This window comes from Podarcis cretensis (genome assembly GCF_951804945.1).
Source record: "Podarcis cretensis genome assembly, chromosome: 15".
Lineage (NCBI taxonomy): Eukaryota > Metazoa > Chordata > Lepidosauria > Squamata > Lacertidae > Podarcis > Podarcis cretensis.
The window spans coordinates 2,339,571-2,356,364 of NC_137185.1; the positions used below are offsets into that span (position 1 = coordinate 2,339,571).

At 48.9% G+C, this 16,794-nt stretch overlaps 1 protein-coding gene across 1 annotated transcript; it reads right to left on the reverse strand.

The window, feature by feature from the left end:
- Positions 1-324: 324 nt before the first annotated feature.
- On the reverse strand, positions 325-16,761 carry BLMH (bleomycin hydrolase). Its single transcript, XM_079955750.1, has 12 exons — positions 16,633-16,761; positions 13,356-13,553; positions 13,163-13,272; positions 12,217-12,358; positions 11,145-11,233; positions 10,461-10,553; positions 8,969-9,124; positions 8,010-8,168; positions 7,843-7,910; positions 6,873-6,990; positions 5,024-5,093; positions 325-1,257 (listed from the first exon to the last, which is right to left on the reverse strand). Exons 1-12 carry the CDS (start codon positions 16,643-16,645, stop codon positions 1,106-1,108), a joined length of 1,368 nt encoding a protein of 455 aa, XP_079811876.1. The 5' UTR covers positions 16,646-16,761; the 3' UTR covers positions 325-1,105.
- Positions 16,762-16,794: the final 33 nt, after the last annotated feature.

A 16,794-nucleotide genomic window follows, 5' to 3' on the forward strand; every position in this document is an offset into this window, starting at 1 on the left:
GGGATCAGTGGGGGCTTGATCTGCAGGTGTGGCTTGTGCCAAATCAGAAGTTTCCAATGTGTGGAAAGAACCCTTGGCAAAGAAGGACCCCAAAGCAGACGCCTTATGCCATGTCAAGACTATTTGCCCATCTAGCTGGCTAAACTGAGCTAGTAGCTCCATATTGTCTCCTCTGACTGGCAGCAGCTCTCCAATGTTGCGGGCAGAGAGGTGGGAGGGGAGTGTCTTCTCCCACCCCCCACCGCCTCATTCATTTGTTGGCAATATGTTTTGCAGTTTGCCAGCAATTTATGCATCAATAATATCAATACAGGACACCGAAGCTCATTCAGCAAAGTGTTTTTATTCAAACGCTCCATAGCACCAGGTAGTTGTAGATGGCATTCAAATAAAAACGCAGCCATTTTTTAAAAATCCCATTTTACCCAGGAACTGGGCATTCTGGAATGTAGCCTTTGCAGCCACTCTTTCCGTTGGTTCAGCTGAGCCTCAGTGGTGGTTCTGGGGGGGAAATCCCCTGGGCTGTGATTCAGGTGCTCCAGGGAGAAGGCTGTTAAATTCAGACCACATCTCAGTTGGAAAAGACAAGACAGATGAAGATCATGGAGGAAGTGGGCAGCATCGTGCACCATGGGTTATATGCCTCTCTCCCCACAAGCAAGCAGCCAAGCAGCTCAAAATCACAACCAACAAGCAATTAATCTCCACTTGGTGGCCCTTTGTGGTACGCAATCACCCCCCCACCCGTCTTTTTCTATACAAGGTTTGTGTGAAAGAATCATTTCTGAAGTTTTAAAACGAGTATATGAATAAAATAATTTTAGAGGGTGTTTTTTTTAAAAAAAGAAAAGAAAAGGATTATACTACAATGAAAAGCACACATGTCGACGCAAAGGTTGCAGAGTAGCCCCGTCCACAGAAAAAGCACTGTTTCCTCTGAAGATCCACAGGGCACCACTCTTCAAGACTGGCACCTCAAGTGGGAGTTTGCTCATGGGGCCACTTGGCGTTGGCTCTTGGCCCTCCAGATCCCCCCCACATGCTTGCTTCAAGGTTGACCAGAAGGAGGCAGCAGAGAGCCCCCTCAACGCACACACACACCAGTTCACTTAGCCAGAGCGCCCATTGGGTCCCATGCAGGCAAGACGACTGGCTCCTGGTGCATCACAGCTAAGACGTCCTCTGGCACATGCTTCCTGTCCACCACCACTTCGTAGACGTACTCGGAGAACCAGTCATCAGTCATGATAAGGTAACCTGGAGAAGAGGAGGACGGGACAAGGTCTATTAAGAGATGCTCAGCTTAAGAGGTGCCACCTGGACCCCTGCCCTCTATGCCACACTGAAATCTAAGAGGGCAGCCCTGCAAAAACTGCATGGAGGTAGACTGCTTCTGAACATTAAGGACCCATTAATTTTCACAGCTAATTGAATACAGGCCCCTTCCCTTGCTTTGTACAGTGGTGCCCCGCAAGACGAACGCCTCGCAAGACAGAAAACCCGCTAGACGAAAGGGTTTTCCGTTTTGGAGGCGCTTCGCAAAACGAATTTCCCTATGGGCTTGCTTCGCAAGACGAAAATGTCTTGCGAGTTCCTGCGGGGTTTTTTCCCTCCCCCCCCCTTTTCCTAAGCCGTTAAGCCGCTTATCAGCTGATCTGCTGATAAGCCACTTAACAGCTGATCCGCTAAAAGCCGCTAAACCGCTAATACCGCTAATCCGCTAAGCTGTCAATGGGCTTGCTTCGCAAGACGAAAAAACCGCTATACGAAGAGCCTCACGGAACGGATTAATTTCGTCTTGCGAGGCACCACTGTACCGGCGGACTGGGTGGTGCTTGCAATGTCAAATGTGCTTCAGGGAGGGAAATAGGCAAACCAAGCTCAAACTGCCATCCCAGATCAAATTCCTCCCCGGAACATTTTTCTGCCTTTCCCCTGCATCAAGAAACACCACAAGTCAAAATCCTACAAGGAACAGATGAGGTCTCACGTGGTGTCTCTTGTAGTTGTGTTTGGAAGCAAAACCCAGGAGCTTCCAAAAACACCACTTTACAAACCCAGAATTTTTGGAAATTCCTGAGTGACCGAGGATTGGCCTTTCAGGTTTCCTCTAGTGGCTTTGCCTCTGCAATTAACAGGTCAGATGCTCCAACCCTGTCTAAGATCTGACCTTGCCTTTCAACAACAGGATCACAGTGCTAAGCTGGTAAACCCAGACCAGGCGATCTGGACCCAAAGCACCAAACAAAAGGGTTAAGCGTTTCCTCCATAACTCATCATCCTCCAGCTAAGCCCCTGAGTCTAATCTTGCCTCTGTTGTTTCAGGCAATACTCTATCAACCCTCTTCAAGGACTGACGTTGGGGCTTGTTATTTTAATGCCTCCACGCCTAGCCAAGCCTGAGTGCCAAATCTAACATCCTCATTCTTCACCTCTTCCTTAAACAAGGGGCCTGCCAGAATGCTGCTTGGCCTTCCCACACAAGCCCAGGCTTTTTCAAGAGGCCAGCTATCCCCAAAACCCTCTCGGAGGGCCATATCTGCAAATGACGACTTTGGAGCAGCAGCTAGAGGTCTGCCCTGGAGGATGTGGCGTGGGAAAGCAGCTAGAAGAGGAGTCCCAAAAACATGGGTGTGGGAGGCTAAGAACTCATTTGGAAACCTAAGAAACTATTTCACAGGTTCTGCAAAATAGCCCTTCTGCAGAGGAAAAACTGGAAATACTTAAACACCTCCCATGTAGCACACCTACACATGCCCCCCAAATAAAACATGTATTAAAAAAGCAGGTAAGCTAGCCAAAAAAATAGGGACCCACCCCCTGCAAACAAAGAAGGCCCAAAACACTATTTTAAAGTAAGGTTAGAATTGGGAGGGGAGGGGCGAAGCTGACACCAACAACTGAGGGTTCCCACAGGCATCGCACTGCAGAGCCCAGCCTTAGAGCCAGGAAGCCCTCCGGACAATCTCGCCCCAAGCAAGACAGATTGGTTAGGTGGTGTCTTAAGCTAGCAACTGCTCTTCTGAGCCTCAGCACACCAGCTGCAATGCAGAAATAATGTTAGTACAGTAGTACCTCTGGTTATGTACTTAATTCATACTGAAACTTCTTAACCTGAAGCACCACTTTAGCTAATGGGGCCTCCTGCTGCTGCTGCTGCGCTGCCGGAGCACGATTTCTGTTCTCATCCTGAAGCAAAGTTCTTAACCCGAGGTACTATTTCTGGGTTAGCGGAATCTGTAACCTGAAGCGTATGTAACCCGAGGTACCACTGTAGCACTAACCACTGCTGCCCTGTTTTATAGGCCTGTGTTGTAAGGATCACTAAGACAGAGGACTCAGGCTTGGCCAAATTCTGTGCCCCCAATACACATGTACTGAATCAATGCCCAAGACACATTCTGCAATCAACCCACACCGTCCTTACAGAAGGAACATTGCCAGTCGCCTTGGCCAGCCTTCAGGCGATGAGCCTGGGGCAAGCAGCTCTCTTCTTCAGCCTGATTCTCCCCGCCACCCCAAATGGAGGCCTACCTTGCAGGGCAGAGAGGCTCTAAAGCATTTTGCCTGCTTGGCAAGTGGAAAAGAGCAGCCACAACCAGGGTTGGCCATTGCAAGGGACTGATTGGGCAGAGGTGTCGAGAGGGCTCTGCTTGGCCCCCAAAGTGAGAGGCCCCCAAAGTCTGCTCAGGGGCAAGGCTAGAGCCCTCGAGGAAAAAGCCCCATTCAGGCCCCATTCATTAAAAGCAGGCTTTGCCTCTGAGTGGGAGTGAGACTTCCACGTAAAACACCAAGAGGCTAAGAAGCTCAAGGAATCAACCTCACGCCTCCTGGCTGCCCTGCCAGGAGGCTGGAGAAGGTAAACTCTGAGGAATGCCGATAATCTGTCTCGCTTTCGCTGGGTTATTTTTAAACTTTGAATGCTCAAAGTGGTTCGCACTCGTCTCTTGTGGTTGATGGCAGGAGTGTGTGTTTTTAACTGCTGGAGCAACTCTGGGTTTTAGCACGCTCATAAAACAGATGGGTAAACGAAGGGCTAAGAATAGCTGTGCCTTGACCTCAAGGCGGCTTTTTTGGGAAGCGGGGGTGAGGGCCACCTGCGCGCCTGGATCACTGAGATAGTCCTGCGCCTGCTGTTCCACGAAAGCTCTTGTTATGCAAACAGAAGCTCCAGTCTCAATGGGAGACACTGGTACATGCAGAAAAGTCCTTGGCTCTTTGAAATGGCCATGGGTAGCGTAAAGGCTCGAGGGCACCGTGGGCCCTGGTCTTCCACCAACTCCCAGGGGAAGTGAAGAGGGAAACGGAACACATGTGGCAGCTACAATTCTGCTAGACAAAGACGCTGCTTGTTGTCATCCCAATTGTACAACCGATAGCAAGTTTCCCCCACTGGAGGCTGTTCGAAGAAAGGGTAATGAACTTTCTACACAAAATAAGATTACATCAGGAGCTTAAAGGAACGGCAGCCCAGTCAGTGCTCATGTGCTCTCTCTCTCCCCCCCCCCCTCTCTGTGTGTGTGTGCAATAAACCACATGCAGGAATTCTATAATCTCTGCCTTATGACCCCGGAGTAATTAAAAGGAGGTGGGGGACACACACAGCCCAATGGCGATCCTGGCAGAGTGCGCAGAACACAGGAAAGGAGGGAGGTCCAGGAGCCTCATCACAAACCCAGGAAAATTCAGCGTTGGGAAGAGACTCTAGGTTGGAGAGGCCTGAAGTGATGGAGGGCAAAAGGAAAGAATTCAGTCAAACCAGGCCTCACCAAGGCCCCCGACCACCAGCCTGTCAGGATTCTGCTAAGGCAGAGAGGCAGGGCAAACTGCATAGGCTTCGGGTGCTAAACTGGCCCAGAATTAAGCTCGCTATCCCAATACGCACGCTGTTGAGAATCTTAGCACTGGAAGGGACATCTGGAAGTCATCTAGTCCAACCCCCTCCCCCAAAATCCAGACAACCCCCCTGATGCAAAACGAAAGGCCAGCCCAACTTTCAGCATCCGCGTTAGCAACACATTACCTTTATTCCCACGGTCTTCGCCCCATGAGTTCTCCACGCGCCATTTTTCGAAGCAGCCTTCTTGCTCAGGCTGGAAAGGGGGGGAAATGCAGGAGTCAACAGGAGGAAGAGCCCTGCAGAAAAGCTTCCCCTGGCCAGGCCAATTTACACTTGCTTGTGGATTTATAACAGAGAAACAAAATGCCTCCCTTACCTGACAGATGACACCTGCGCTTTCATTTCACAAACTGCTGTGAAAGCGTCCCTCACCCGTGCCTTTACAACCCCAAATGCTAAAAGCCTGGTATCTGGATCACATAAGGAGTTCTACAGTGTGGAGAATATAGCATGCGGAATATTGCAGGCCTAGCTAGACATGTAGTTTTATTATGGATATTTTATACAGTGTATATATAAAGCTACTGATTTTATCAATATTTTGATAAATTGGAGAGTGGGAAGACCCTGCAACCCACCTTGAGGTCCTTGCAGGCAGGATATACATGTGGTAATAAATAAAATAAATCATGCTACAGTACTTTTAAAGACTTTGGGTCCAAACTGTGCTCAGGTCCATGCGAGGCATCTGGAAGAGATGGTGGCAAGAACCTCTGAAGGCCTGACTGGAATTATTTTCAAACTCTTAAAATTCAATCAAGCCACATTTAGCTTAGTTTTGAATGCTGGCAAGGATTAAACGTCCCTCATGGGAAAAGAAAATTACATCACAGTTGTAGTTAAAACCTGTTTGCACAACAGGTATTTTTTTAGAAAAAGGGGAGGGGGAGTCCCATGTTTTAATACCTGCTTTCAGCCTAAAGAAGCTTTTAGTGAGAATTATAAATCTGCCAACCATTGGCAAAAACAGCCTAGGGGCATTGCGGCTTTTAATCTTGCCTTCCTTCTCTGTTTTAACGTTCTGGATTTCTGAGGTGAGGAGCCTCCAAATGTTTAGACAAGCCCTTTCTAGCTAGCAAGGACCAAGTGGGGCAGAGTGGACTGAGCATCCCTCTTGGATTAAGGAGAGAGAGGAGGGTCCAATCTCATTGGGTTGACTGCCTGGTGGGCCTATCTGGCTTTTAAAGTAATTCCACCGCTGTCTTTACTACCTTTCATCGTTGCTAACCTTTGTATATTTCTGTCTGTGAAACTGGAGACACACAGTAAATTTAGAAAGCTTTGGAAGGCTGTGTACCTGAAATGCATAATGTAAAATAACAAGGCATTCGCCATGGGATTGTGGTGGTGGTTGTGGAGTCCCTGTACTGTCCTTGGGGGAAGAGCAGCTGCCTCTGGTAAGGGGGGCAGTGTTGGTGGCCTCAGTGCTATTGCCACCAGCATCATCCAGATATCAACTCTACCGTTCTATGATTCATCATAGAAGAACGGTGGTCTTTGTCGACAAGGCACTTGGGATGGGACCCTCCACCAGCTCCCAGCACCCCAGACCGCTGGCCATGCTCCTGCTGAGGCAGGTGGGTGTTGGGAATCGAGTCTCTGGAAGGCCACAGATGTTCTCTGCATGTTGTTCTCTAAGGGGCATCCTCCTCTCAGTGGAAGCATCCCTTTGTCTCTCACGTGTACGGAATACAACTTCTTAGAGCAGAGATGGGGAATCTTTGTCACCCTCTAAATGTTGCTGGACTGCTGTTCCCATCATCCCCTGACCAGGCTGGCTGGGGAAGATGGGAGATGGAGCCCAAAAACCTTTGAGGGTCACCGGTTCTCTGTCCCTCTTTCAAAAGCACACACCGTCCCCAGGAGGATTCCATGAACAGGTCGTGCATGCAATTATTGTCTGGTTGACAGCCATATACATGGAAAGGAAGGGAAGGAACTCCGCCACCCGCCCTGCTGCCCCAACACCCACCTTCTCAGTGAAGGCAGTAATGACCATGGCGTGGGTCATCAACGAATCCCCAAAGATCAGCCGCTCGTCCTTGTTCATGTTCTTGACTGACACACCAAACACCAGCTTGTGGTTAAATCTACAAAGCAGCACACATGAAATGCACGTTAAGTGTGGAGTTCAGAGAAAGTGCCTCCCCTAGTAATCCTAAATTGCAGAGTAAACACATTTATCAGGTCGTCTCCATGATCACTGCAGATGGTGACAGCAGCCACGAATTAAAAGACGCCTGCTTCTTGGGAGAAAAGCAATGACAAACCTAGACAGCATCTTAAAAAGCAGAGACATCACCTTGCCAACAAAGGTCTGTATAGTTAAAGCTCTGGTTTTCCCAGTAGTGATGTATGGAAGTGAGAGCTGGACCATACAGAAGGCTGATCGCTGAAGAATTGATGCTTTTGAATTCTGGTGCTGGAGGAGACTCTTGAGAGTCCCATGGACTGCAAGAAGATCAAACCTCTCCATTCTTAAGGAAATCAGCCCTGAGTGCTCACTGGAAGGACAGATCGTGAAGCTGAGGCTCCAATACTTTGGCCACCTCATGAGAAGAGAAGACTCCCTGGAAAAGACCCTGATGCTGGGAAAGATGGAGGGCACAAGGAGAAGGGGACGACAGAGGACGAGATGGTTGGATAGTGTTCTCGAAGCTACCAGCCTGAGTTTGACCAAACTGCGGGAGGCAATGGAAGACAGGAGTGCCTGGCGTGCTCTGGTCCAGGGGGTCACGAAGAGTCGGACACGACTAAACAACAACATACAGGAGCAGTTAAGCATGAGGTGCAGCAGATCTGCGGTCCAGGGGGCTCTGAGCTTGCGGAAGAACAAAGAAATGGAGGCAAAGCAAAGTTTGAACTTGACGTGCACACCCACAATCCCCAGGGGGACTGTGTGCAGGATCACAGCCCTCTTCCCCCACCCGACAAGCACTTACATATTCATGTCATTGATGCCCAGTTTGCTGTTGAAGTGCTTCCCAACGTCACAACCAAACCACACGGCCTGAGGAGAGAGCAGGCGACAATCAGGACCCTTCAGTTGAAGCAAAGAGCAGGAAGACGCTGTGCTAAGGAGCAAAACAAAGAAAGGGGCTGGCCAAACCTCTCCATCCCGTATAGAAGCAGCTGCCAGTTTCTTCAGGAGCTCGATGGGCTGGTTGTTGTAAAGAGTCTTCCTGCCCCCCACCATGTTACTTAGGTACTCCACCGTGTAAAGCTGGTTGTATTGGTTCTGGGGCCGAGGGTCGTTCACCAGGCAAACCTGTTAAGTCAAAGGGCTGAGTTAGCGCAAGAAGTTAATTTCAAGGAGGTCACTCCTCCCAACTCTGCTGGACCCAGCAATAGGATCCAAATAAAATGCTCACAAGGAGAGCATGGCCAAAGATGGCCATTTCTTGTTTGTCCCCAGCAGGTGTCATTCAGAGGTAGGCTGCCACTGAACCTGGAGGTTCCATTTCAAACAAGATGGAAGTTTGCAAATAATATGAGGGGTGCCGTTTCTCAGCAGCAAATAACCTCTGCTAGACTCATCTCGGTTTTGATGTTCTGGGTCACAATTTTATCACCATCTGACCAATCAATGCTTGGCCCCCAAAAAGAGATCTGGGGTTGGAAATCTGGTGGGCCTTTTTGTAAGGATTTCCAACTAAACATTAAGAAGAACTTTCTGACAGTAAGAGCTGTTCAGCAATGCAACCGACTACCTCGGAAGGTGATGGACTTCCCAGCATTTGCTGTTTTTCAAGGGAGGTTGGGGGACCATCTGTCAGGGGTTCTTTCAGTTGAGATTCCAGGTTTGCAGGGGTTGGGCTAGATGACCTTTGGGGGGGGGTCCCTTCCAACTCTACAATTCTATGATTGCAGCCATGCCACAACTTTCGAACAGACCGAAGAGGGGTTGTAGTATTAAACGAAAAGAAGGGAGCAACAGACTCGGAAGGCTCCAGGAGACCGTGTGGGGCAGGGGTGTGTCTTATCCGTTTCCAAAATCTAAAAAGGATCTCACAGAAAGGGGGCCAATGATTGTCCACAGGCTGCCTTGTGTTTACCACATTGCCCAACCTTGCTTTCCATGTCGAAGATGGGCTTGACGTGCTCTTTGTAGAACTGCAGGGGCGAGATTGGCCCAATCTTGTGGTAGGCCTTCTCCTTGTCGTAGAACTCCCAGCAGAAGGAGTCCGGAGGGCTCCCCAGGCAGATGGTCACTATTCTGAACACCTGGGGAGGGAAAGCAGATTACTGGAAGGTGGAACCCAGACGCCTCCCTTCAAATCGGCTGGAGGGAACTGATGCTTGTGACTCACAAACCCTCGTTTTGCTTAATTGCTCGCTATGCTTATAAGCTACTGTTCCGCCGAAGGCATCAAGCTGGTTTATAGCTTTTTGAACAACAGTGTGGAAGCTAAGCAACGTGACACAGTAGGCAAAAAGGAACAGAAGGGGAGAGGAAATCTATGGACTCTTTCATTCTGCTCCCTAATAAACGTTACACAATGGTCAGGTAGAATGGCCAACAGTTTGATGGAGGCAGTTCTGCAAGAAGAGACGGGGAACCCAGCATGGAGCTGCAGTGCCTTGGACAACAGCAAAAAAAATGATATACGTTGTTGTCTGCTGCCCTCTAGTGCAGGCACCCTGGACGGACACTTAGGGAGGCACCAAGGGCTTTGCAGAAATGCAGTGAAGGACTCCTGTAATGCGACTCCTGTAAAAAAGTAAAATTAAAACAGCCTGATACACCTTTCCTCTTGGCAGCTTTGGCAACAGAGAGAAGAAAGAGTGCCCCTCCAAATTGTAAAGAGCACAACCAAAATGCATTCATGGTGGATCTCTGCATCTCTCTGTTAAGGCGCCACTTTCAGAGCTGCAAAGGCTGGTCCAAGCTGTGCTCAGTTATACTTTCGACAGAAGATTAGTGAAATTGCCCTAATCAAGAAGCAGGCATGTTACGATTCCTCCCAGAGTTCTATTCCGATTTAAGAATAAAGGGACTTGGCTTGCCTCACACCATGAACACAGTGAGGCAGCAGGATCTGCAAAGCGTGATTGTTTCCCAAGACTTTGGAGGGTGTGCACACGCGTGCCACCCCAAACTCCACGTGCAACAAGCCTGCCACCACCAAAAATGTGAAGAACCCCTGGGGAGGCCGGTGAACAATGTGCTCTTCACAAAATGTGCAATGAGACAGTTCAAGCTCATCCTAGCAGCTCTTTCTTTTTTATCCATGGAAAATTTATACAGCGGGAATCTTGGGATCAGAACAGGAGAGTGTGAGAGCAAGTTGGTGTAGGGGTTAGAGTGCTGGATTGGGACCTGGGAGAGACGAGGGCCTGTCACAAATGGGGAAGAGGAGAAGTAGGTATGCCATCTTGAGCTCTCTGGAGGAAAAGGCGAGATATAAAAGCAATAAAGACTAAGGTGCACTTGGAAAGTCTTGCAGCAGAATGAGAAGCATCATGACTGGGGCCCTGTGCGGGGAGAAAGAGGGGGCAGGGACAGAAAATCTCTTTTTACTCAGCCATCGCATTTGCCCCCACACCAAGAGCAGCTGACCTCCTCTATCATGGTGTCCACGGCTGCAGAGAGCTCATCCTTGTTGCATCCAGTCTCAACCATATTCCTCAGCCGGAGGCAATACTCTCGCATCTGTTTGGAAGAAAAGAAAAGCGGGAAAAGCAAGTTCTAAATGGCAATCTCTGCTATCGACACGCTCAAAGTTCAGGATGCTGGAGCAGCCAAGATGGCTGAGCTGGCTGATGGGGGATGCAGCCCAGAACATCTGGAGAGCACCAGGCTAGAATTTACCTTTTAACAGTTGGAAAGAAAAGATTCAGCTCCCATGGATTTGGACCTTAGCAAGCAATGCCAGGTGTCAGCATCTGAACAGGAAGGTTGTGAAAACTATGTCAACTCATTGTGTGTGTGGAGCGGCAGGTCTGTCCAAAGGCCCACCTCAGATCTTAAGGGCTTTAACAGGCTTTAAATGGACTCATCTGATCGCCTATGGCGATTTTAATCTTCTTGGCAAGCCACCAGACAGGAAAGCTTCACTTAGCATCCTTTTTTTCAGGTCATCAGTGTGCTACACAGGATACCTGCAGGCAACTAAACCTTTCCATGGGGCTTGATCATTTTTAAGGGCTTATTTACAAGCCTGAGCTTAAGTTTCCAAACTGGTAAGAAGACGAATGATTTTAGAGACGGTAACACTCTCTCTGCCCCCCCCCTTTTAATTACCTTGTGGTTCAGAATGTCATTCATTCGTCTGGAGGCCTCAGTGGTGTGTGATTCAGGGAAAACCTTCTTGGGGACTACGCCGTATTTTTCTAGGAAGGAACAAGTTTTAGTAACCGACCAGAACCGATGGGCCGAAGGAAAGATTGTTCTGCCTGCTGCACTCAGTTTACGCTGTGCGAAATAAGCACAGATCTTGACACAATGAAATTGTTCCCAGGCTACTTCTGTCCTCCCATATCCTTAGTCCAGGAGAGCCTTCTCACCTGTGGTGCATCCAGGTCCAGTCCTCAGCATCACCAGTTAAAGGACTCAGGGTAATAAATGCTGGGCTTGCCTGAGAGCTTGGACATACCCTGCTGGGCAGCCTGACTCCACCATTGGTTAGCTGCATAAGCTCAATGCATACATTTTTTTAAACTACGTAAGAGAGCACTACGTAAGGGACGCAGGTGGCGCTGTGGGTTAAAGCCTCAGCGCCTAGGACTTGCCGATCAAAAGGTCGGCGGTTCGAATCCCTGCGGCGGGGTGCGCTCCCGCTGCTCGGTCCCAGCGCCTGCCAACCTAGCAGTTCGAAAGCACCTCCGGGTGCAAGTAGATAAATAGGGACCGCTTACCAGCGGGAAGGTAAACGGCGTTTCCGTGTGCGGCTCTGGCTCGCCAGAGCAGCGATGTCACGCTGGCCACGTGACCCGGAAGTGTCTCCGGACAGCGCTGGCCCCTGGCCTCTTAAGTGAGATGGGCGCACAACCCCAGAGTCTGTCAAGACCGGCCCGTACGGGCAGGGGTACCTTTACCTTTACCTTTAAGAGAGCACTAGACTGAAGATCCTGTGGGAATCTCAGAGAGAAAGGACTCTGACTCCGTCTTGTACTGCAACTGTACACCTCGTCAGAAGACCTTCTAAAGTTTTAGCGATTCCAGCCCCACCCAAAGAATTCTGTAATCCCAACTCCTGATTTCCTTGTCTTGGCTGAGCAGCCCGCCCCCCCCCCCCGCCCTTGCTTAAGATGCTGGATCCTCTGCCCAGGAACCTAGGTGAACTACAAAGTGCCTTAGCCTCAGCTTCTCTTACCAATGAGGTTCACGAGCATGTCCCACTGCCCGCCGTCATTGCAGGGATTGGAGAGCAGGAACTGCACCAGCCTCCCCTCCACGGGCTCCTTCTTCTGAGCCGTTTCCACATATGCATGCAAGAAGTAGTAACAGCGTTCAACCTGGAAATAAGCCAGTCAGAATGCAGTCAGAAACCAGGTCTGTTGAGCCCTGGTAGACTTCAAGCTAACCCACCCCGCCTTAACCTTCTGGCCTTTTTACAGCTAGGATGGCCCACTTAGTGGTGGCCCCCTGGTTATTATTTATTTAGTTATAGAATCAATTACCTGCCATCAAGGCCCAGAGCAGGTTATGATAATAAAACAATAAGAACTAAGACATAATACAAAGGGTCAGGTGTGTTTTCAGCATGCAATGATAGCTGTGCAATGAGGACACCATTCTGTGGGGATGGAAGTCCACAGAGAATGCCCCCTCCTGGGCTGCTGTCCCCCCCCCCCAAAAAAAAAGGTTTCTGAGGGTGGCAGTTCAAGGCAGAAGCCTGAATGGCACTCCTGCTTACAGAAAGAAGCTGACCAGTCTGCTGGGTTTTCCTCAAAGCAGGAGAGGGGAATCTGAAGCCCTCCAGATGAGTCTGGATCCTAATTTCCACCATCTCTCAAAACTCATAACATCCAGATGGCCACAGGCTTCCCACCCTAGCACCTAAACAAAGCCTCAGTAAAGCACCTCTGAGAGCCAGCATGGCATAGCGGTTAAAAGTGTTGGTCAAGGACCTGGGTTCAAATCCTCACTCAGGCATGCTTTCTGGGGGTGACCTTGGGCCAGTCACCATCTCTCAGCGCAACCTACTTCACAGGGGGTAAAATGTGGATGGTGGAAAATCATGTGTGCCACCTTGAATTCCTTGGAGGTGGGATATAAATGCAAGAAGCAGAAGGGCAGTTAAATACAATTAGAAGCACCTTGTCCCAGAAGAAGAGGTACGACTGGCTGAACTCGAACTCCTCCATGTTGAACTTCTTCATGAAGGGGAGGCGCATCACGTTCAGGCAGGAGAAGATCCAGCAGCGTCCTGGGGGTCAGAGGAGCACAGCGGAGATGGGCATCACAAAGCATTAAAATGGGATGTGCAATCTCAAGGGAGGTGGCCATTACCTGAGTTCTTCTGATTGGTGATGGGCTTGCCTTCAGCAGGTACCATGTGCTGGAAGACTTGCAGCGTGTCCTGCACCACGGCTCGCTCCAGGCACACCTCCAGGGGGTCTGCGCACGTGGCCACATTCTGGGCCAACAAGTACCGGGGTTCAGCTTTCAGGGCTTGGGCGAAAGCTGAAGATTTTTTCAGGCTCAACCCTGCTAAGACAAACAGGACAGTCGATTCAGGACAGTTGATTCTGAAAGTCAGCAACAGAGGGCACACATGGAGAAAACAGAACAAGGATGTGCTCAGGAAGGATGCTGGAAGCTCATCACAGGTGTCTGCAGACATGGTTGATGCTGATACCACTCATGACGTGGCAGGGAATGTCCTCTGTCTCTTCTCAGAGACACTCTTATTACTCAACTTGTTGAATTTCTTTTAAAACAGGCTTTTAATATATTATGTTAGTGTGTTCAGCTGTTGTTGTGAATTGCCTGTTTTTTTCCATTTTATGATTGCTATATGTATCGTTTGCCTATTTTTATTGTGCTTATTTACTTAGAAGATTTGTAAGCTATTTAACCAAAAAGCAGTCTCCAAAAAAACAGTAGACGAAACACAAGGAAAACAAAGAAACTACCGATAACCTGAAAACAAATATACATAAAACCATCATAATAAAAGCTGCAGATAAAAATCAGTAAAACTTTTAAACAATTATAAGCAACCAGATTAACTTTTTGCTAGCTCTCTTGTGTGTTTTTAAACCAAAAACCAGAGTAGATTATAATGATGATAATTTAAGTAATGAAATCCAGCAATCTCAAAACAGATCCTGAGGTTACACATTTGCCTCACTGCAATTATTCCCTTTCCAGTTCCCCCCTCCCTTCAAACTTCCTGCTTTGTCTTATAGTAATAACAGGGGATAGATTGAGATTTCAGTGTTACATGTGGTCTGAAAATGGAATAGGCAAATATTCCTGTTCATGGGTGTCTGCAGGATTTCCCCCCTCAGGCCTGGGGATGGGGGCAAAGTAAAGCACTAAAAACGACGACGGGGAGGGGAGCAGGCTAGATTCCCACCAAAGACGAGACCAGCATCTATACATTTTGCTTATCCCTCTGATTCTACAAATGCTAGAAACTTACTCTTTCTTTTTAAAAGAAAAGCTGGGAATCTGCAGGTGTGCAGGCTCCTATGTGAAGTAGACCACAGCAAAAACAACTTTTTGTGAAATGTATTCTAACACTATGCAAATATTTCTGCCTTCAGTATCTATATTCTTAGGCAATGCTGCCCTCCACCTTCTTAAGGGTGTGAAACTGTTCCAGATCCACTCCTGTAATCACAAGGCCTTGCTTCGTGCCAAAGACACGTTTCCTAATAGTGCCTCACCCAAGCACAGCTAATTGCCATGTTGCCAGGGTGGCTGAATTTCAATGCATGCTTATCTTGACATAAAGATGCTTGACAAAAAGTAGATAAAACTTTAAAAAGAACTTCCATTTCCCAAAGGCAATGGGGCTGACACCTACCTTTTAATTTCATATACGTATATCTTGTCACTGGAACATAGGAAGCTGCCTTACCCTGAATCAGGCCATTAGTCTATCTAGCTCAGTACAGTGGTACCTCGGGTTACGTACTTAATTCGTTCCAGAGGTCCGTTCTTAACCTGAAACTTTTCTTAACCTGAAGCACCACTTTAGTTAATGGGGCCTCCCGCTGCTGCTGCGCTGCCGGAGCCCGATTTCTGTTCTCACCCTGAAGCAAAGTTCTTAACCCGAGGTAATATTTCTGGGTTAGCAGAGTCTGTAACCTGAAGCGTATGTAACCTGAAGGATTTCAGAACTGTCTTTCCCAGCCCTAAGTGGATTTGAACCCCAGGCCTTCTATGTGCAAAGCAGGGGCTCTACCATGAAGTCCCCAAAACTTATACAGCCCCCAAAACTCAAGTGGTGTAAGAAAAACAGAGTCAAGGTGATTCATCAATAAAGGATATAGGTTCAGATCTGCAGCCAACTAAGATGCTCACTAGGTGATCTTGGTTCCTGCAGCTGTCTCTTGGGCTAAACTACCTTGCAAGGTTGTTGTGAGAATAAAAAGGAGGAAGGCAGAGAGATAGTTACTGGAACCAAGATCACCTAAGTGAGCCTCTGGCTGGCTGCAGATCTGAACCTATATCCTTTATTGATGTATCACATTGACTGTTTGGGTGGGCTGGTGGGTATGAACCCAGGACTTCTTCCACTGCAGTGGCCAAATTACGGAGCGGCCTGGCTCCCTCATGGCTCCCTTTTAAACCAGCTTTCTAAGCAAGACCACAGAAGGTACTGTTTTATTCCAACAGGCTTTTGGGAACTAGCTGCTTTTAAGGAACGGGCTTTTAATAGTGCTCTGCTGTTTTTGCTACCGGCCTTTTGACAGATTTGTTTTTTCATCGTTTTGATTCCATTATCATCTTAATTACATCTTAACTATTATCTTTCATATCATAGAATCATAGAGTTGGAAGAGACCCAAGGGCCATCGAGTCCAACCCTCTGCCAAGCATTTGTTTTAATTATTGCAAGCCTCCTCCAGTTCCTAAAGCTTCTGGAGGAAATAAACTACTACTACTAATTATTATTATTCACAAGTAGCATGCAAACCACACACTGTCCTTCCCACAGTTCCTGCCTGCCTATGGCTGCCGGGTGCCTTGTTAAGTCTAAGGGCTCTTTTAATGAGGTGCTAAATTCAGCCTTCTTTCATCAGGCAACTACTTTTCATGTATAGCCTGCAGGGTCGGTTGCTTCCTTTATTTCTCTGGCATTTATACCCAGGCTTTTCTGCTTAAGTTGTCGAGGCTGCCCACCGCTCAACAAACAAACAAGCCACCCATTCTCGATAATAAAAATCAGATTATTAATAAAAACCAGAGATCGACTAAAGCAGAGAGGAGGGGTGGGGAGCCTACAGGCGCCGGGTTGGAAATCGTACTAGGAAGGGTCGCTTCCTTCAACCCCAGGAACCTGGGGAGGGGGAAGGCACTCTGCACATGCTCAGGGACACGCTCCCTCGGCGGTGCAATCCTCTCGTCGCGAAACTGGCCGGGACTGAAGTGTGGGTGGGTGGGAAACAGGTGCCGGGGCTGAATCCTGGGGCCCCGCGGCTCGACGGCGCCTGTTTACCCCCCACCCCCCAAAAGCGACAGCAGCCTCCCGTTGCCATGGCAACCCCGCGCCCGGCCTCTCCCACCCCCAGTAGGCCTCTGCCGTTCCCATGGCAACCCCACACACACGCACCTGGGAGACTCATCGCGGGTCTTTCGGCCGCAGCAGCGCGAGCCACCGAGGAGGAAAACCAAGGCCGGGCGCCGGCGCCGGAAGCAGCTCTTTTATAGCCTCGGAAGCAGGAAGCCGGGCCCGCGACGGAGCGCGCGAAGGACAAACCTCCTGCGCTGTCCT

Excerpts from the sequence above, each read along its gene's own strand:
- BLMH (XM_079955750.1), bottom strand. Across the intron at positions 9,125-10,460 it reads TGGACACCATGATAGAGGAG|GTGTTCAGAATAGTGACCAT; the intron begins GTCAGCTGCTCT and ends TTCCCTCCCCAG. Across the intron at positions 1,258-5,023 it reads CGAAGACCGTGGGAATAAAG|GTTACCTTATCATGACTGAT; the intron begins GTAATGTGTTGC and ends CCTCTTCTCCAG.